At 36.1% G+C, this 21,295-nt stretch overlaps 1 protein-coding gene across 1 annotated transcript in view; it reads left to right on the plus strand.

Annotated features, from left to right (window-relative positions):
- LOC115456338 (ryanodine receptor) overlaps window positions 1-21,295 on the plus strand; it is a 158,964-nt gene that overhangs the window by 58,207 nt on the left and 79,462 nt on the right. The window contains 21 exon segments of the mRNA XM_030185358.2: window positions 4,759-4,958; window positions 5,466-5,648; window positions 6,322-6,493; window positions 7,378-7,547; window positions 7,848-7,972; window positions 8,283-8,486; window positions 8,795-8,964; window positions 9,539-9,729; window positions 10,535-10,675; window positions 11,212-11,366; window positions 12,044-12,185; window positions 12,539-12,749; window positions 13,165-13,242; window positions 13,992-14,122; window positions 14,979-15,069; window positions 15,658-15,807; window positions 16,015-16,168; window positions 16,567-16,694; window positions 17,267-17,347; window positions 19,104-19,203; window positions 20,844-20,961. Coding sequence (XP_030041218.1) covers window positions 4,759-4,958; window positions 5,466-5,648; window positions 6,322-6,493; window positions 7,378-7,547; window positions 7,848-7,972; window positions 8,283-8,486; window positions 8,795-8,964; window positions 9,539-9,729; window positions 10,535-10,675; window positions 11,212-11,366; window positions 12,044-12,185; window positions 12,539-12,749; window positions 13,165-13,242; window positions 13,992-14,122; window positions 14,979-15,069; window positions 15,658-15,807; window positions 16,015-16,168; window positions 16,567-16,694; window positions 17,267-17,347; window positions 19,104-19,203; window positions 20,844-20,961 — 3,095 coding nt within the window.

The following is a 21,295-nucleotide window of genomic DNA, read 5'->3' on the forward strand; positions in this document are numbered from 1 at the left end:
TTTCGCTCATCAAAATAACTGCTCCAGAGTAAGTGTATTTCGGAAGCTTAGGTAGGTCTCTCATATGTGAGAGTCCGCCTAGGTAGGTACCAATGTCTATTTCTGCCGCCATGTAGCAGTGTGTAGTCACTGTTGTGTTCCGGTTTGAAGGACATTGTGGACAGTGTAACTACTGAACATAATGACACTTAACACACAAACAATACTTTGTAATTCAAGGTGTTGGATGGTGTTTCTATTTATGGGCGGTTGTATCACTTACCATCAGGTGAACGATCAGCTCGTCCCGTCATTCAAAGCCATCAAAGTAAATAAAAAAATAAGCCTATATCTCTATAAATAAAGCATCTTCCTTCATATAGGTCGGCGATGGTTTCTTGTTTCTATGTTAGCAATTGTTTGCAGGTATCATACTATAACGTGATCCACTTGTTTAGCAGCTATCTTCTATAAAATGGAGTAACAAGTTCTTAACTCAGTAGCGACTGCCTTACAGTTTTTAACGAACAATCCCAATCTCACTTTTCCATCTGATTCCGAGAATGAACCAATCAAAATAAATCATTTGTAAGCGTATCTAAGAAACTTGGTTCTGATTGGGCCATTTTTGAGACAGAACGAAAAAGCGATCGTCTATTCAAAATTGCGGTAAAAATTCAAATTGTAGGCTATTTATTTGTGGCAACACGGAACTGTATAAGGGCCCATTCAAGTATTACGTATCACAATTTTTGAAGATTTTTGACCCCCCCAAGCCTCCATGTAACGCGCCGTAACGTTTTCCTGTACGCCCCCGTCCCCCCTAAAAAGTTATGTAACTCTAAAATTTCAATTTTTTTCGCAAAGTACCAGAAAATCGCTAAAATGCCTTTGTTATTGTTTTAAAATAAAAAATCCAAAGTTACACAACGCGTTGTACGAACCCCCCCTCCCGCGCCTGTAACGCATCGTAACGTTTTACAAGACCCCCCTCCCCTCCAAATTGCGTTACGTAATACTTGAACGTAACAGGTGCTGTGTTATTTACCCTCGATGGCAAAATACAAACATAACTAAGAAGTGAGAACTGCAAATTGAGCATTGCCGTTGAAACGGCATAGCGCTTGCAACTAATTGAAAATGGCCAGCATTTCAAAATTGAATTTCGAACGGCGTGTTTTCGCGAACATTCGAAAATCTCGAAATGACACGCGGATGTCACATCGTCCGTGTGTTGGTTGCAGTACGAAATGAGCGCTTACAATTCAATCGAAATTCACAGCACGTTTGTTTCTAATGCAGTTTATTAAGAGTTAACTAGGATAGGTTGACTGCAGTAAGAAGGGAGTGGTGAAGCAAATTTATTTCATGATGTTTTGATAGCAAATCTATCCCTTTTAATAAAAAAAATAATATAATTGTTTTATTATGACGTAATGAAATAGAAATAATATATTAAAGGCTAATAATAGCTTTTATAATATTGAAGATCTCATACGATATTTTTACAATGAAGAAGTAACCTTTCGTAGAAGATTGTATACCCATCACAGTTCAAGTTGGTATTCTGCAACGATATATATGTACCACGCACTAGATTCGGCGTTCCGAACATTCACTGTATTCAACTGAATTGAACTGTAATCCATTCGAACTAAATTTATTATGGTATCAATATTGATGCTTGCGGTTGTGTAAGGAGTGACGCTAATAATATAAAAACGCGAGTCTAAGTGTAATCCTGGATATGAATAAAAAATATTAGTCAAATAAGTGAAATGATTTGTTCGAGTGAATAAGTAGGTTACAACAGTGACGTTTTGGTTGCCATTTTAGTTCAGATTTAGAACAAATAGTTTATATGGACGTTCGTGTCTATAGAATATACCTCAATGGTATTTTGACCGTAATTTCTGAAGCTACACAGTACACTACAAATAGAAGCACATATAATGCTAAAAGTAGTATCTATTTTTTTATACGTGCGACGCAAAGACCCCGCTGCACCTGATGATAATTGGAGTGGGTCCAATAGAATGTCGACTGACGAGAGATTATTCCTCGGCATCCGACATAATTATGCCGGCCTACTGGAACCGAATATACACGGGCTGAACAACAAAACTGATTTTGATGAAATTTTGTGCTAAGAGCTTGAACCTCAAAAGAAGATCGATCATTTATTAAGACTACAAACCGAATACCACGCAAGCGAAGCCACGAAGTTTAAATTAGGTTTCCATGTGCCATACTGTACGTTGGGCTTTATTCAACAGGTGTTCCATTTAATCCAGAGATTTAAATCGCATTTCCAGCCAAATATATCAAGCTGGCAGAATACAATGCTGTTTTAAATGAGGGAAGCGGTTTTAACCTGTTCGCAATTCAAAAGGGCTATGAATATTTATTTTCAACAATGTGATATAAATTTTAAGTTAATGTCTTAGTCTAAGTTTGTTTTAGACATTATATTTCATAGTTGTATTGATGTAGCAATAATATTGAATATAAGCTTTTGCTGGCGCGTGAAGGAGTTTTCCGGGATAAAAGTCCCGCTATATAGTTTCCCGGGATAGAAAGTAGCCTATAACCTTCCCAGGGTCTTAAAATATCCCAATACCAAATTTCATAAATATCCGTTCAGTAGATTTTGAGAAAATCGATAACATACACACAGACAGAAATGGGAACTTTGTTTTATAATTGTATAGTATAGAAGGATGAAATAAATTCAATAATCATACAAATTGTTCATATCCTAGAATAAGATTATAAATTTATCTAGTACTAGTTGACCCGACAGACGTTGTCCCGTCTTAACTATGAATTTGCAGCGCGCATTCTGCCAATCGCTGAAATTAACTTTTCTTAAATTTTCTAACGTTCCGCTCAACTTTCTTATTTTTTTTCTTTCATAAGATTCTTCTCCTGACAATAACAAACACAACAAAAAAAATAGTGATATCAGTCCAGCCGTTCACGTGACCAAGGGAAATAGCGATTCATTTTTATATATATAGATAAATACAGTTTAGAGTTTGGAACGCGTGGTTATTTTTCATAATAAAGAATATTAACCGAAAAATGTCTGTAAATGGGTCTTACAACAAAAACCTTCATAATGTCTAATATATTTAATGAAAAACTTTAGGGTAAGGTCAAAATGCAGCCCTCAGCTTACGGAGATCGCGAACGAAGAAATAAAGGACTCTCTTTTATATTGTCGGTGAGATAAATGAATGTCAATGTACTCACTTGAACTGACCACTGTGTATTCATTATTGTTAAAAAAAATTGTGTAGATTGAAATAGGTACATTTTCATAATGTTCATTATACTGTGAATATATTTCCACATTATGTCTTATTTTTACAAGAAAAGGAAATGTATGTGCCATGGAATACAGCACAAAATTCTTTTTACTTACGATGATTGTGATTGGTCAAGAGACGAATGAGTTAGTCACGTGTTGTTCTCTCTACCAATCGTAATTAAATGGCTGTTCACTTAAAACCACGACAATATTAAAATATATGTCGTATTATGCAAGTTATTTACTTATATTCTCAGGGAATGGAGGCTGGGAAGATTTGATTTATTGAACATAAAATAGCAGTTAAAATATTTTTGTGATGTCGAATATAAAATACAGACAGAAGTTAAAGTGTTGAGAAATTATGCTTATTTATATTATGTTAGTATAGTGCGTAGGTGCAGATGCACCACCCTCAACTAGTCTTGGCGGCGCCCATACAATCTAGCGATAGTCTGTTTGAGTTTATATTGAGAATTGAAGTGGGGCCAGTGTCCTTGAGCGTTGACCTTGAGCGCTATACAAAAGCTCACTAGATGGCGGTACGCGTAGCTACACGATATTGTACAATTGAATCCTTGTTTGTCAAAATATTAGGTATGTCAATGTTATTAAACTAAGTAGGCTCCCAAAAGCTCCCTGAAGGGCCACCAGCAAAATTTTGATATAGGGTCCCTCTATGGTAAGCTACGCTTCTCCTCCAGAAATAAGCCTTTCATGTATTTTCATATTGCCCTATCACATAATACTTACGTTTGTAACAAGTTATCAATTCATAGAATACGTATACGTCATTTCGTTGTTCATTTTATTGTTGTAATTTGTATGCAGATATGTAAACCTGTTGTATTTATATATGTTGAAATTAGATACATTTTGTATTAGACTCATTACTTGTGTTATATGTTGTTATTTGTAATTAGTAAAACAGTAAGTAATAAACATTTGAGTAGTATCTTTGGTACACGCCTACAACGTTACATCCTATGTCGAAGTACATAATTATGTAATTTATTTATTACTTAATATTTGTAAATTTCTATTAATACTACATAATATCACTTACGAAGTTGGTAAAGTCATGGGGCCCTATTCCGTCTATAAGGGCGAAGTCTTTTTGAAAAAACGGATTTCTATTCTAAGGACAGCTTCAATCACAGAAAAGAGAGTCAACGCCTCCCTTATTTACCTATACGGCTATCAAAGCTGTTCTTCGATTAGAACGCCCGTGATTGCAAAAGGACGAATATATCCCAATAGACGGAAAAAGACCCCTGACATTATATGGACGAATATAGCGTTTTAAGATATCCAATATTTTTTTATTTATCTGCGAATTTCCATAGCATTTAAGTGTTAACATATAAATAAAATCTAATTTTAAATAGCTCTAAAGACAAAACAGCGTTTGGCGAACAACACCTCCTTTTGAAATATTCAACTCAATATTCTATCTCACTTTCCAGCACACAACGAAAGAGAACGAAGTATCCATAGTGAACGCGTCTTTCCACGTGACGCATTGGTCTGTCCAGCCTTACGGAACTGGTATATCGCGAATGAAGTATGTGGGCTACGTCTTCGGAGGTGATGTACTCAGGTTCTTCCATGGAGGTGACGAGTGTCTCACGATACCCAGTACTTGGACGAAGGACGGGGGACAAAAGTGAGTATTTTTTTCTATTGCTTTGAATGGCGAAACGAGCTTGCCGTTCGCCTGGTGGTAATACGACCGCCCATAAACAGTAGAAACACTTATATTTCTTATGCATTAAGACATGTTCACTCTCTGCATTTAAGCCACTCGTGTGCTTGAACTTCGAGCACAAATTCTATAAAAAGTTAATAACGTTATAAATTTATAAGTAATGCAAGGAATATATAAATAACATATATCATGATAAGACCGCCAATTGTACTGTGTTAATTTTATTATCATTTCTATTTAATGTTTATACTTTCCCCTATGGTGTACAACAAAGTGATATAAAAAATATACGTCTGTCTATATTGTTTATTCAGAAGCAGTCCTTACAATATCTGTTATTAGATACTATGAAAATAAGTTCCAGTGTTCTTCTTGCTTGTATTTAAAACTGACATTCATTTAAAACTTCGCAATAATATTCAATATTTAGCTAAACCATTATAATTTTTTTTATTTGTTTTCTAGCATTGTCGTCTACGAAGGTGGGTCGGTGATGTCACAAGCTCGTTCTCTATGGCGCTTAGAACTAGCCCGCACGAAGTGGGCAGGAGGCTTCATCAACTGGTACCACCCCATGCGCATAAGGCACATCACCACCGGCAGATATCTCGGAGTCAACGACCAGAATGAGTTGTATTTGGTTAGCAGGTTAGTCATATTCGATATATATTGATTTGAATGATGAGACGAGCTTGTCGTTCCCCTGATGGTAAGCGATACGACTATAAAGAGTAGAAACACCATCCAACACTTTGAATTACAAAGTATTGTTTGGTATTCCACTACGCTCGCCATCTTGAGACATGAGATGTTAAGTCTTATTATATCCAGTAGTTACACGTGCTACAATGTCCTTCAAACTGGAACACAACAGTGAGTACACACTGCTGCTTGGCGGCAAAAATAAACATTGCGATGATATGTAAAAGTGGTACTCCCACAGCAGGCTTTTTATTTTCCTGGAAAGGCTATAAATATATAAGATAGAAAAGCAATTATGATAGAATAGTCATATTTGACAGAAAATAATAGTATTATTTCACTAATATTTTTGAAACAGGACGATAACATTTCATAATAGATACCTTAAAGTTCATCTTGATGAGACGTCAAAATAGTCGAACTATTCGATTCTATTTTGTATAAAATATATTTTATTTAAATACTTTACTACGTATAAAGAATCATAATATCTCTACTATTCCTACATGTTTGAGACATATAAATAATGCATCCGAAATGACTATGTTCGTCCGAAAAGATCATTTATTTGTCATTTATATTAATAATATAAATTATTATATAACAAATTATTTTACAGAGAGGAAGCAACGACAGCGTCGTGTGCGTTCTGCCTGCGCCAAGAGAAGGACGATCAGAAACAAGTGCTGGAAGACAAGGACCTCGAAGTGATAGGGGCACCGATCATCAAGTATGGTGACTCTACTGTCATCGTCCAGCATTCAGAGACGGGACTATGGCTTTCTTACAAGGTATTTTAAGCCATTGCGTCTACTAACAATATTTAGTAGGCATTGTCTCCTTTATCTTAGGCCCGTATTCACAAACGTTACTTATGTAAGTACGGCGTAATGCGGCGATAATAAGGGCCATATTCACAAACGTTACTTTGCTAAGTACAGAACAATGCTGTGGTAATAAGTCTGTTTCTCAGTGCTATTAGCATGAGAGCAGAGCGTAGACATAGAGGAGCTGTGATGGTCTTACATTGAGATACAACTTTAGTTCAATTGACTGTCGGATAAATTAAGCCAAAGGAAACTATGACGTTATAGTTTTATAAATTTGCCGACATTCGTTTTGGCGCCTCATAGTATTGTGTATTTATGGGGGGGTTGTTCTATATGATTATGTCCACTGACACTTATGTATAGTGTTCATAGAATGACTCTCATTATATAAAATTGAGCCACCAATTATACTACAGCATTATGAGCACGCTGATCTATTGCGGGTTGACAAACATCAAATCCCTTCAAAATTCTAATGTTGGGTACTCAAATATGTAGGTTTCTTAACGATGTTTTTCATCGTTAAAATGAACAATATTAAGTGATAAACAATAGACATGCAACTTCGAAAAGTCAGAGGGGTCTGCTTTGGTTTTAAACCCGCAGAGATTCGTTTCAGCAGACCTTTCACTTCCCAACTACTCTATCGTGTGAATGATACATACATAGTATCACGCCTTTATCCCATATGGGTAGGCAGAGACTATGGATTGCCACTTTGCACGATTCTGGCATACTTCTCGCGCTTCCTTCACCTTCATTAATTTTTTCATGCATCCCCGACGGTTCCGGGTACATTTAAAGACAATTAATACTAAATATTCTTAATTTATACATAAATACAGTCCTATGAAACGAAGAAGAAAGGCGTCGGTAAAGTGGAAGAAAAACAAGCGATCCTCCACGAAGAAGGCAAGATGGACGACGGGCTCGACTTCTCAAGGTCACAGGAGGAGGAGTCTAGAACAGCCAGGGTCATCAGGAAGTGTTCCTCACTCTTCACCAAGTTTATCAAGTATGTTTCAAATAGTAGAGAAAAGAGAGTAGCATGTATAGTATAGGGTGCTTATCTTACGTCATGTTTTTTATTACTAAAGTAGATAGTTAAATATTGTTTAATTCTATTACTAGTTGTGGTTGGTAAGCTTATAATCGTCACAATAATAAACTATTGACTCTTAATCTTTTTGTGATAAAAAAATTATTTGATCAGTCCACCCTCATTGATAAAAGCTAAAAATAAATTTTGAATGATATTTAAAACCTTAAACTGAAATAAAAAACGTCATTACCATGATAAAATATTCATTCACAGTGGTCTTGAAACGTTGCAAGAGAATCGGCGTCACTCAATGTTCTTCGCCTCGGTTAACCTCGGCGAGATGGTGATGTGCCTAGAGGATCTTATCAATTACTTCGCGCAGCCTGATGAGGATATGGGTATGTTTTATAATTAAAACCTAACATGTTATGTTTTTCTATCTAATATAAAGTAAACCTTTTGTAGTTTATTTGAGTGAAGTAAAAATGGATGGTAATGATTCAAAAGTAGAAAATACTTTGCTATTCAGCAATTTTTTTTATTGATTTTAAGTTCTTTAAGGCATTCTTGTAGTTTTTCTAATAAAAGCATTACTGTGTACTTTTTTAAGTATTTTTTCTGAGACTTAATATTCTTCCTTCGAAAAATATTGATATTGAAACTTAGATCACTTAAAATTTTGGATAACTTTTTTTTTTTCTTTACCAGAACACGAAGAAAAACAGAACAAACTGCGTGCTTTGCGCAACCGTCAAGATCTGTTTCAAGAGGAAGGCATTTTAAATCTGATCCTGGAAGCCATAGACAAGATCAACGTCATCACCTCGCAAGGGTTCCTCGCTGGCTTCCTGGCCGGTGATGAATCAGGACAGAGCTGGGAGATGATTTCGGGATATCTATATCAACTATTGGGTAAGTTGTTATTGAAGCATTTTATGTTTCGTCAATAAGACCTAACATCTCACGTCTCAGGATGGCGAGCGCAGTGGAATACCAAACCATACTTAATAATTAAAGGTGTTGGATGGTGTTTCTACTGTTTATGGGCGGTCGTATCACTTACCATCAGGCGAACGGCAAGCTCGTCTCTTCATTCAAAGCAAGCAATAAAATAAAGCACTATAGTAACTTCCATACACAACATGGCGAAGTTTTTAATGTACCTGATCAAGCTATAAAATAGTTTGCAGCTAATCAATATGCTATCCTTTTTTTCTTAGCTGCCATAATCAAGGGAAACCACACAAATTGCGCTCAATTCGCGAACTCCAACCGTCTGAACTGGTTATTCTCGCGACTCGGCTCACAAGCGTCGGGGGAGGGTACTGGCATGCTCGATGTACTGCATTGCGTGCTCATCGACTCGCCTGAAGCTCTGAATATGATGAGGGTGAGTAATGAGCGGTTTTTTTTATATGAGCACGGGAAATTGACCCCACTGCACCTGATGGGAAGTGGAGTGGGGTCCAATAGAATGTCGACTGACGAGAGACGATTACCCCTCGATAGTCGACACAATTATGCCGGCCTATTAGAACGGGATATACACAGGCTGATCCCGAAACGCGACACACTTACGTGAACCACTTAACACCTTGCGTACGGTGATCGCTATCCGGGCGGATATATAGATGACATAACTGTATAATAATATTCCTTGAATAAGTATTGCAGTATGAATGTAGGAATAGCTAAAAGATTTAGTGTAAGTGTAGTATTAGTAATAGAATGATTATTATATATAACGACACTTAAAATGTAATAATTCGAGACGATAAGCTGAAATTAGTATTATATAGTGCTTTTGAAATTTCTTGTGGTGTTACTGCAGTTTACAGGTACTCGTATCGCGTATTTATAAACAAGCGGCTAGTTCGTACCTTTTCAACTGTATAACAAATAACATTCAACCTTTTACTCTAAAGACTTCTAGTAAGAATCACATTCAACTCTATTTCTTTTAGGACGAGCACATAAAGGTCATCATATCCCTGTTAGAGAAGCATGGACGAGATCCCAAGGTCTTGGACGTGTTGTGTTCTCTATGCGTTGGTAACGGAGTGGCTGTGAGGTCATCACAAAACAACATCTGCGATTATCTACTGCCTGGGAAGAATCTACTATTACAAACGCAACTTGTCGATCATGTGTCGAGGTAAGAAGTCATTACCATTAGCATCATTACCATTAAGCAAGCTCTACAAAACTTATATCATGTGCTGGGGTAAAAAGAACGAATCATTCTTATCATTACCATTAAGCAGGCTCTACACAACTTTACAGGCACACCATTAATCATGTGCTGAAGTAAAAATACAAGATCATTCTTATCATAACCACCAGCATCATTACCATGCTTAAGTAGACTTTACACAACTTCACAGGTACAGTTAATCGATCATGTGATTAGGTTAAAAGACAAAAGATCATTCTTATTACCATCAGCATCATTATCACCGTAGAGCATAGCTTACAGAACTGTAATATTTGCCGTAATTTGCTACACAATAATGTTGTATGTTAAAAGCTTTGAAAAGAAAAAATGTTAACTACTTGGGTCGGTTATGATAACTATCGGGTGTTAAATGTCAAAAATCTCTACGTACTTATTTAGATCCGTTTCAAAAATTGGATTTGAAAGTCACTATAGGCAATCTCTGAATTCCAATAATGATTTTTTTATTCTGACTGCCTCAGTTCCGGAGTTGTATTACGGTGCAGTACCGAGGTCTCGAGTTCGACCCTCGGGTAGGTCAAAGTGATATTGATAGTCTACTCAGTATCAGCCCGGAGACTGGAATTTGTGTCCGCTATAACGATAGGCTCGACCCCCATCACATCATGGGACGAAACACACACGGCAGAGTGGTTACACCAGTGGCGCCTTTGCTACCCCTCCGGGGATAAGAGGCGTGAGTGTATTTTTTATTCCAAAGGATTAAAATATTATTTATTTTTAGTATTCGTCCGAACATCTTCGTGGGCCGAGTAGAAGGGTCGGCCGTTTACCGAAAATGGTACTTCGAGGTGACCATGGACCACATCGAGAAGACCACGCACATGATGCCCCATCTGCGTATCGGATGGGCAAATACTTCTGGGTAATACTTATTTAATCGATTATATTGTTACAAGAAATGTCATTTTATTATTTTTTATCGATTATTGTATTGGTAAATAATTTGTTTATCGATATAAACGAATTTTATTCGTTAAATTACCTAAGGTTAAAAGGAAGAATGATTCGAATTACTGTTTTAAAAGAACGATTAACTTTTTTTTTATTGCTTTCAAAGACGAGACGTGCTTGTCGTTCCCTTGATGGCAAGCGATAAAACCGCCCATAAACAGTAGAAATACCATCCAACACCTTGAATTAAAAAGTATTATTTGGTATTCCACTGCGCTCGCCGCATTAAATCTTATTATGTGCAGTAGTTACACTGGCTATAATGTTCTTCAAACCAGAATGCAGCAGTCAGTCAGTCACTACACACTGCTACTTGGCGGAAGAAATAGACATTGCGGTGGTACTTAAGGCGGACTCTCACATATGAGATACCCACTACCAGTATAGCTCATTGCATTCGCCAATCGATAATGCATTCAATTATCATAAACCTACCTACCATTTTAGCTACGTCCCTTACCCTGGAGGTGGTGAGAAGTGGGGTGGTAATGGAGTCGGAGATGATCTATACTCGTTCGGGTTTGATGGAGCTTTCCTCTGGTCTGGTGGTAGGAAGACGCCCGTCAATAGAACACATGCTGAGGAACCTTATATTAGGAAAGGTAAGTTTATAAAAAAGTAAATCAGGAGGCCTTATTCCGTCTGTAGGGGCCAATCCGTCTTTTTGCAATTACGGACTTTCCAGTCAAAGGACAGCTTCAATAGCCGTATAGGTCAGAGACTTTCCCGCCCTCATACCCACCACTACAAATGGAAGCTAAGATCAGGAGTGGCATTTATTACACCGAGCAGTGTAGCTTGGCGAGTCTCAGGGAAAACTAATTTGTCATCATCCCGCAACGAAATTAATCAAATAGAAAGAAAGGAGGAGTTGGAAATATAGGTCGGACAGTTCAAAAAATCTTCTATTCACCTATGGCTATTAAAGCTGTCCTTCGATTAGAACGCCCGTAATTGCAACAAGATGGATATACTCTGTAGATGGAATAGGGACCCCTAACCGTACATCATTCATTAATTTGGTAAGAGTTGTAGAAGCCGTTTAAGATTTCTTAATGTGGAACAATAAAATTCAAGTAATTAACCTAGGCGTTATTATTTAAAGTCAACTGAGAAACATTTTGATTAAATTAATTAGTCTTATTATTGATCCGATGCTCTTATGATATCTTGATGATCAATAACACTTACTATAAGTAAAAGAGAGGAAAATTAAAGCAGAATAAGGTTATTTGACAATTTTTACCTTGATTCATAATGATCGTGTTATGCTTGACAGGTGATGTCATCGGCTGTGCCTTGGATTTGAATGTTCCGATAATTAACTTCATGTTCAACGGAATAAGGGTGACAGGCTCCTTCACCAACTTCAACTTGGAGGGCATGTTCTTCCCAGTTATCAGTTGTTCTAGCAAATTAAGGTAAATAAAAACCAGCACATAATTAACAACATAATTTAATGATATATTATACCAATCTAACTTAACTGGCAGATTACAAATACCATTAGAAAATTTTAATCTTTAATTAACATCATAGACGGTTTATGTAACAATACTAGAAAACACATTTTGACCCTAATGTCAAATGAAATATGGCTTTCTTTACGTACGCCAGTTTGACTGCCTTGAGTTTTGAACCAGCGGACATTGTCTTGGCAGACCGTTTCATTCCCAACTAGGTTATCCTCGACATACCTATCTATAAATCTATCTAAAGAATACTAAATATTGATAATTTATCTAGAAATTACGAAATATTTTTTCATCCGCAGTTGCCGATTCCTCCTCGGCGGTGAACACGGTCGTCTTCGCTACGCAGCACCAGAAGGATACTCGCCACTCGTAGAGTCTCTCCTCCCACAACAGATCCTGAACCTGGAGCCATGCTTCTACTTCGGAAACCTTTCTAAACGGGCCCTAGCTGGACCTCCTCTAGTCCAAGATGATACTGCCTTCGTCCCCACTCCAGTTGACACATTATTGGTGAGATGTTTTTTTGGTAGTAACTACCCTACACCTGATGCAGATGCGGCCTTTGGGGGAGGCGAACAGGGCAACCGCCCGAGGCCTCGCGCAGTGCCTCGCAGGACCTTTTTTTACGTTCTTACCGACGAAACTGTTAAAACAGGGGAACGTTTTATTACTCTGCCCGGGGTCTCGAGTCTGTTTCTTTTTGCTTTCGCCTGGGGCCTCGCGTCGTTTAGGGCCGCCACTAACCTGATGGGAAGAAGAGTAGAGTCAAGATACAGTATCGACTGGCGATGTGTGATATTTCATTCGATACAATCGATATTCTGTCTAGACGCCTTCATTTCTCTAATTATTTATCCTTGCCCATACACTATTGTCAAGTTGCGTGTATAAATATTACTGAATTTGAATGTGTTTTTTTTTTCAGATTACTTTGCCGTCTTACGTGGAGCAAATCAGGGATAAACTGGCCGAGAACATTCATGAGATGTGGGCGATGAATAAGGTACCTTTATAGTTTCATAAAACTATTTTCCTTTACTTTTTCTCCCTCTCTTTTTTATTCTGTCTCCGCCTTTATCCTAAACTATGATAGTGCTGAACAAAGCCATTAAGCCATTTTCATCAAGAACTTAAGAAAAGAAGCTCAAAAGAGACAGTGGAAGGATCTTTTGAACTGTTCCAAAACTATAAAGACTTACCCCCTTATTCATAGACGTTTTTTATCTAAGGTCGGAGTAAAGCTGTGATAACAAGTCTGTTTCTCAGTGCTGACGGCATGGCAACCTTCGCAGTGCGTAGACATAGGGTCGTTGTGATTGGCTAATATTGAGATACAACAATAGCACTTGAATGATGTTTCTAATGTTTATGGGCGGTCGTATCGCTTACCATCAGGCGAACGGCAAGCTTGTCTCGACATTCAAAGCAATAAAAAAAATACAAACAATAAATGAAAACAATATATTATCAAAAGTAAAATAAGAAGACGAGAATACAAATTGACCACCGTGTGTACACTCCATAACAACACTTTTTAGTTTATATTCCACTACTTGTTTCGCACTATGCCTCATAGTATTATTTGTGAATTAGGGTGCTTAGCTCCATGTTTGATGGAATGAGACTTTCCCGCCCTCACACCCACCACTACAACTCTTGTAAGTCAGGATCAGCAGTGGCATTTATTACACCGAGAAGTGGAGCTCGGCGAGTCTCAGGGAAAACTAATGTGCCATGTATGATGGTATGCAGATCGAAGCCGGCTGGGTGTACGGAGACCAGCGTGATGACCTTCACAAGGTGCATCCGTGTCTTGTGCCGTTCGAAAGGCTACCACCTGCCGAAAAGCGCTATGATATACAACTCGCCGTTCAGACCCTTAAGTAAGTTAATTCAGTTTTCATAAATATCGGACCTAAAGGGGCCGTTCTATTACGTAACACAACTTGGAGGGGAGGGGAGGTCATCTAAAATGTTACGATGCGTTACAGGGGCGGAAGGGATATCTCGTACAAAGCGTTTTGTAACATTGGATTTTTTATTTTAAAACAATAACAAAGGAATATTAGCCATGTTCCGGTACTTTGCGAAAAAAAAATTTATTGTAGAGTTACATAATTTTTTGAGCAAGGGCGGGGGCGTACAGGAAAACTTTACGACGCGTTACATTGGGATCAAAAATCTTCAAAAATTGTGTTATGTAATACTTGAACGGCCCCAAAACGGTGGTTCCTTTATGGCAGTTTATGTTAGCCAGTATAAGTCGTGCTAAGCGCAAAAGTGAAATGTCAGGGAAACCTATTTCGAGATAATTGCAGTTTTGTAAATACAGTTTTATAGTTTTGTATGTAAAACTAAGATAGAGACACTCTTGTAAGTTTTTTAAAAAGTTCTTAACAAGATACCGTTATTTAGTTAAGTTCATTGGATGGGTATTTCTTTAAGCTATCTGACGACATAAAAATCAAGATTATTTTTTTTGAGATACCGCTTTTGAGCTTATCTATCTATCTATCTACTATTTTTTTTGTTGTGTTTGTTATTGTCAAGAAAATTAGAAAATTTAAGAAAACCTAACGAAAGTATTAATTTTAAATAACTGTCAATTGTTTGAAATAAGTATCAGCGATTGACAGAATGCGCGCTGCAAATTCATAGTTAAGACGGGACAACGTCTGTCGAGTCAGCTAGTTTATAATGTTAGTAAGAAGAAAAATAACTAATGCGATATGGTTTCAGAACTATCTTAGCCCTTGGCTACTATATAAGCCTGGACAAGCCGCCAGCGCGTATCCGCAACGTGCGTCTACCCAACGAACCATTTATGCAGGTAATACAAAGAGATTTATCGATTTGAATATCGATTACTTTAAAATAATACATAGATTCGTGATTAATCGATTATTAAAAAGTGTGTATTGTAGGATAGATTTAATTTTTTTACAAAATTAAATTCATTGAATATATATATCGATATTTACAGACTTAAATTAATTTTCTACATTTGATTATAGTGCAATTAGGTCAAATTAAGTGAAGTCACTTCATCTCCTCTATCTCACTTTTATTTACTCCGTTATATTTTACACACTTAATAACAACCAAGCTCCTTAAGGCGATACCTCAAGGTCCATTTTCATACATTTTGTTTCACCTTTAATCTGGGTAACTAAACAAGTATTGGCAAGTATTAAATTTCGTCATATTAAATTTTAAAGGCCGAAATATCCATGATTATTAATTATTTTTACGTTTTTCTTTCAAGTGCGAGAATTAATCACTAACTAGACGTGAATTTAAATTCTTTACTTGCCAATACTTGTTTAGTTACCCAGATTAAAGGTGAAACAAAATGTATGAAAATGGACCTTGAGGTATCGCCTTAAATAAAGATAAAAAAGGACTTTTTATTTTGTAGTCTAATGGCTACAAACCAGCGCCGCTAGATCTGAGCGCCGTGACGCTGACGCCTAAGATGGACGAGTTGGTGGACCAGTTGGCGGAGAACACTCACAACCTTTGGGCCAGGGAGAGGATACAGCAAGGCTGGACATATGGGCTCAATGAGGTATGTCCAAACATGCCGGCATATTTGGCTACTTGACAGTTTTCGAAGTACTATAAGGAATAACACATATTTAATGTTTATGTATTTTACCTTTTTCTCGAATCACCGTTAATAAATAGAGAAAAAAATATTTTTAATAATTTTACGTGCGATAGCAGGCGATTTGATTGATGGCATATCAACCTTTTATTATATAATTGATTACAGGATCCGGAAATGCACCGCTCGCCGCATTTAGTGCCATACGCAAAAGTCGACGAAGCGATAAAGAAAGCGAACCGAGACACAGCCTCGGAAACTGTTAGGACCTTACTGGTCTACGGATACAATTTGGACCCGCCCACTGGAGAACAGCATGAAGGTAATTTAAAATATAACCACCTTATTCATAGACGTTTTTTATGTAAGGACGGAACATTACTGTGATAACAATGTTCAAATCCCAAGGACACACACCTCTGATTTTTCACAAAAATTATGTGTGTATTCTTTGTGAATTATCGTTTGCTTTAACGGTGAAGGAAAACATTGTGAGGAAACCTGCATATCTGAGAAATTCTCTATTGGAATTTTGAGGGTGTGTGAAGTCTACCAATCCACAATAGGCCAGCGTGGTGGACTAAGGCCTATCTCTCAATAGTAGAGGAGGCCTGCGTCCAGCAGTGGTACAGTATATGCAGGGCTGATATTATTATTATATTATTAACAGGTCCTTATACAATTACATACATCATTCAAAATGTGTTGTTTTTCCTTCAGCACTTTTGGCGGAAGCATCGAAACAAAAGCAAGCTGACTTTAGAACATATAGAGCTGAGAAGAACTACGCAGTCAGCTCGGGGAAGTGGTACTTTGAATTCGAAATACTCACCGCTGGACCAATGCGGGTGGGTAGAGAATAATTATAAAAAATATATTACACACATACATGGAAGTAGAGGAAGCTGTATGCTAGAATCGTGCAAGAATCCATAGTTTCTGCCTACCCCTATGGGATACAGGCGTGATACTATGTATGTATGTAATGATACCTATTATTTACTTTCATTTTTTTTATTTATTAAGGAAACAAATAGAACAATAGTACACACATAAACTAGATAAAATAGGTAACACACAATCCAATAAAGTTTCCACAGACATTTAGCACATAAAGAAGACAGCGGATACAAAAGAAGGAAATGAAATAAATACTAAACAGTTAATATAACAAATTAAATGAAAATATCAAAAAGTACAATATAAACACTCAAGTAAAATATGATATTACAAATCTAAGACATTGATATAATGGAATCTAAAATAGCATTTTAACTGATGTTATTGAATCATGAAAGTATTCAATGTTGGAAAACCTATCGTTATTCATTGTGCATGTTATACGAATAAAAATTATTCTCCTGCTTTACAAGACGACAGATATATGTGAGCAAGTTATTTATCTGCTGATTCATTACAGGTTGGTTGGGCTCATGCGGACATGGCCCCTGGAATGATGTTGGGTCAGGACGAAAATTCTTGGGCTTTCGATGGATATAATGTAAGTGAATTATTTTTTTTATTATAAAATATGTTTATTTACATTAGTTTATTGGTAGATCTCTCATATGTGAGAGTCAGTGTGGGTAGATACCACCGTAATGTCTATTTCTGCCGCCAAGGAGTGTGTAGTCACTGTTATGTTCGGGCTTGAAGGACATTGTGGCCAGTGTAACTACTGGACATAATAAGACTTAACATCTCACGTCTCAGGATGGCGAGCGCAGTGGAATACCAAACAATACTTTGTAATCCAAGGTGTTTCTATTGTTTATGGGCGGTTGTATCGCTTACCATCCGGCAAGCTCGTGTCGCCATTCAAAGCAATAAAATAAATCTAAACATATAGACTAATATGCAAAAGAAATTATTTCAGGTTACTATTTCGATATGAAAATAGGAGTGTAACATTGATAAGAATAACAAAACAAAAAAATATCACGGTATACTCAGTAAAATTAGAATAGCTTCAAACTAGTTATTATTTTTGTAATGAAATACTATTGAATTTCTATAGATTTAAATGAACTTGATTTAAAAGGGCGATTTTTATGAAATTTGGCATCGAGATCGTTTAAGAACCTATCTTTACTTTCTATCCCGGGAAAATATATAGCGGGACTTTTATCCCGGAATTACCTTCACCCAAGCGAAGCCGCGAGCAAAAGCTATAATAATATATAAGAAATTTACAGACGTTATTATATCTTCTTTGATTTCTACCGGGCCTCTAAAAATTACAAATGATTTAAATTACTGTCCATTACTGGTGCACTTACTGAATATTGTGCGGCTGCAGTCGTTAAAAGTGCACGGCGGCGCGAGCGACACCTTTGGGCAGCAGTTGAAAGTGGGCGATATCGTGGGCTGCTTTCTCGATGTGCCTGACCAGACAATTAGTGAGTGCCGCAAGATGTGGCAACGGTGCTTCTCAGATCATTAAAAAAAGTGATATAAAAAAGACTGAAAAAATAAAAGGACAATTATTTTCAGTAAATCAATCAATATTAGAGATTATTGTTTATACAAAACTTTAGTTTTATTTTATGTATGGCACTTACATAATAATATATTAGTAGTTTCTCACGATAAACCTGTAAAAAGGTCGACTAAAGAATATTTAAAGTACATATTTGAATTGCTAAGACGTTGAATAATGACAAGCTGAAGAACATAAGCTTGATCTACTTTTTGTCACCATCCGATACAGTAGGGTAGCGTGCCAAAGAGAGGCCCTATATGTAAATTTATCGGGAGCTCTTCAAGGCAGTGGTTTTAGGTGCCTGCTTAGTTTAAAGTAGGTATGGGCCAAGAGGGGCCCCAAAACTCAGGGGCCCCGTATCACTGATACGGCTGATACAGCGGTAGGTACGCCCTTGATCCGAGAAGCACCTTAGGCATGTTTTACCCCAGCGTAAATGTGAATGAATCGTAAAACAACTTATGTCTCACGTGACGTTTTGTTACCTAGTCCTACTTATTGTTTACCGACACAGTATCTAAATAACTCATTAGATGTACCTTCATTTGTCCTTCTTCTTTTTTATCGAAATCGATAAATGTTGTCGATATCAGTATCGATACCGTTGTAGGAATTAATGGAAATTTTCATCGATGATGTTAGCGAATTTTAGGAAGAAATATCGATACAATTCTATCAATTTAACCATAATGGTGAGTTAGTTTTGAAAGATATTTAGTGTTAGATTCTTGTGTTTTTAAAATTGAGTTTAACAAGTAAATTTGGAATTTTCAAGGAGGAAAAAGTGTACAGCGGTAGCACAGAATCGTTCGGCAAGCAATGGGCGGTCGGTGACGTAGTCGGAGTGTTCCTAGATCTAATCGATAAGACGATAAGTAAATATCGATAAAAATTTTGTTTGGCAGAGATCATGCTTCTCCCACTGTGGCTGAAACATTTTTTTTTTTTATTTAGTTAAAATAGTTTGAATTTAATGAGATATCAGGATTTTCAAATAGACAAAAAATAGGTTAGATTTGGTTGTAAACTTTAAATTTGAGTAATCTTTTCAATATGAATCATGGTATATATATTCCTAGAGAAATTTTTAGGTTGATCTATATAATATATTGGAAATATTAAATCAAGGGTAAGGGGGTAATGTTAAAAGATATCTATAAAGCAATATATAAATTTATTAGGGTTGTCATATTTTATTAATTAATATTACTTTTATATATTGAAAAGTTGGGTTTTAAATTTTCCCCTGATATTTCATTAAATATGTATAAAACACTTTTAAACTAATTTAATATTACTTTTAATTACTTTAATACTATTCTCACTTGATACTTTGAAGCACATTTTTCTAAATTTAGTTTTATTTCTATCATTGCTTCTATACGTAGATTTATTTTTAAATTTTTCCAAAGATGTTCCTGCCACGTATTGCTAAATTGACATTCAGGCTTTGAATCTAAGACGCTTTTAGTACATTTAACGTGTTAAACACCGCATCGCTTTGCTTGCTACTGTCGATTATAGAAAACTAAAAAAATAGTTACTTCATGCATTAACCATGTTTTATTCGTTCGATTTTTTTGTAGCTCAAATTTTTTTTAGTGTCTTCAAACTATTTCAGTCGTTGGTATATAAGTATGGTAAGATTATATAAAAAAAAAAATTGTGTTTTTTTTACACTTTGCTAGTCACGTCATCATTTTTTTTTTATAATATAAATATAAAACAAGACAGCACAATGTTTTTTTTCATTTGTTTTTTATATGCTAGTAATAAAACATGGTTATTTGCAAAACAGGGGTAGGATGGAAAAACATCATTAGTTTTAGGTCCGATATGCTTTAGAAGCTTCACACGATAGAGTAGTAGGCTCATAGAATTAGTATTCGCTAAACAATTTTTATAACAAACGGTTTTTATATAAAAACTGAGATAGAGTTTTTATCGAGTTCGATAAAAATACTTGCATCTCGATAAAATCTGTCGATGATTTTGTGGAGTGACCTCACTAATCCCTGGTTTATTTTATATTTTGCTTTTTGTTTTTACTAATTCTCCTAACTATAAATCGATGTTGTTGTCAATGTCAACAGGTCCATACATTGAATAGTGAATGTATTATGTCCTATAAAATCTACAACTAGTAATTTTCTTTTTTCATTTTGTACCAAACTCTGTTATTATTGATTTAAAAAAAATATTTCATATTTTATTAAACTTATAGTATAAAGTCATTATTTTTTAAAAACTATAGTAAAAATGATCAAGCAGCAACAACTTGTTTTTAGAATACATATAAATTTAATGATTTGCAAAATAAATGTGATTAACTGATTTTAATTTAATTCATAAAAAATACTTCAATCACTCAGTATGTCATTCTTAATAAAATATTCATACCCAGCCTCAACCTTTTTCTCTTTAACTTCCATCCGCTCCATCAGAATTATATACACAATGCAAAATACAATATTTTTCTAATTTAAAATTCTACATCTCAATCATATGCACGCAGGTTTCTCTTTAAATGGAGAACTGCTGATGGACGCCCTCGGTGGAGAGACCACATTCGCAGATGTCCAGGGCGATAACTTTGTGCCGGCCTGTACTCTTGGCGTTGGGCAAAAGGCCAGGTGGGTTTACAGCAGTGATTTATATTTTTATAAGTGTAGGCCACTTTATTTCCGCCGCCCCATGTAGGTACGGTTTATGTATGTAGGTTTCTAAAATACTTGATAATTTTCTATTTGTTTGTATTATACAAGGTAATAAAGTTAAATAAACGAATGGTTAAATAAATCGGGTGAGCGTCTGAAATCTGCCGCCCCTAAGAGGCTGCCTGCAGGCTGAGATTTACAAATCCAGGACTGGTATACAAAGTGTTATTAAAGTGAGATTTTTTTTGACATAGTTTTTATGCAGCTCTCTTCAGAGCCATCTACTATAACATACAAAATTTGAACTTAA

The sequence above is a fragment of the Manduca sexta genome, chromosome 2 (assembly GCF_014839805.1).
Source record: "Manduca sexta isolate Smith_Timp_Sample1 chromosome 2, JHU_Msex_v1.0, whole genome shotgun sequence".
Taxonomy (NCBI): domain Eukaryota; kingdom Metazoa; phylum Arthropoda; class Insecta; order Lepidoptera; family Sphingidae; genus Manduca; species Manduca sexta.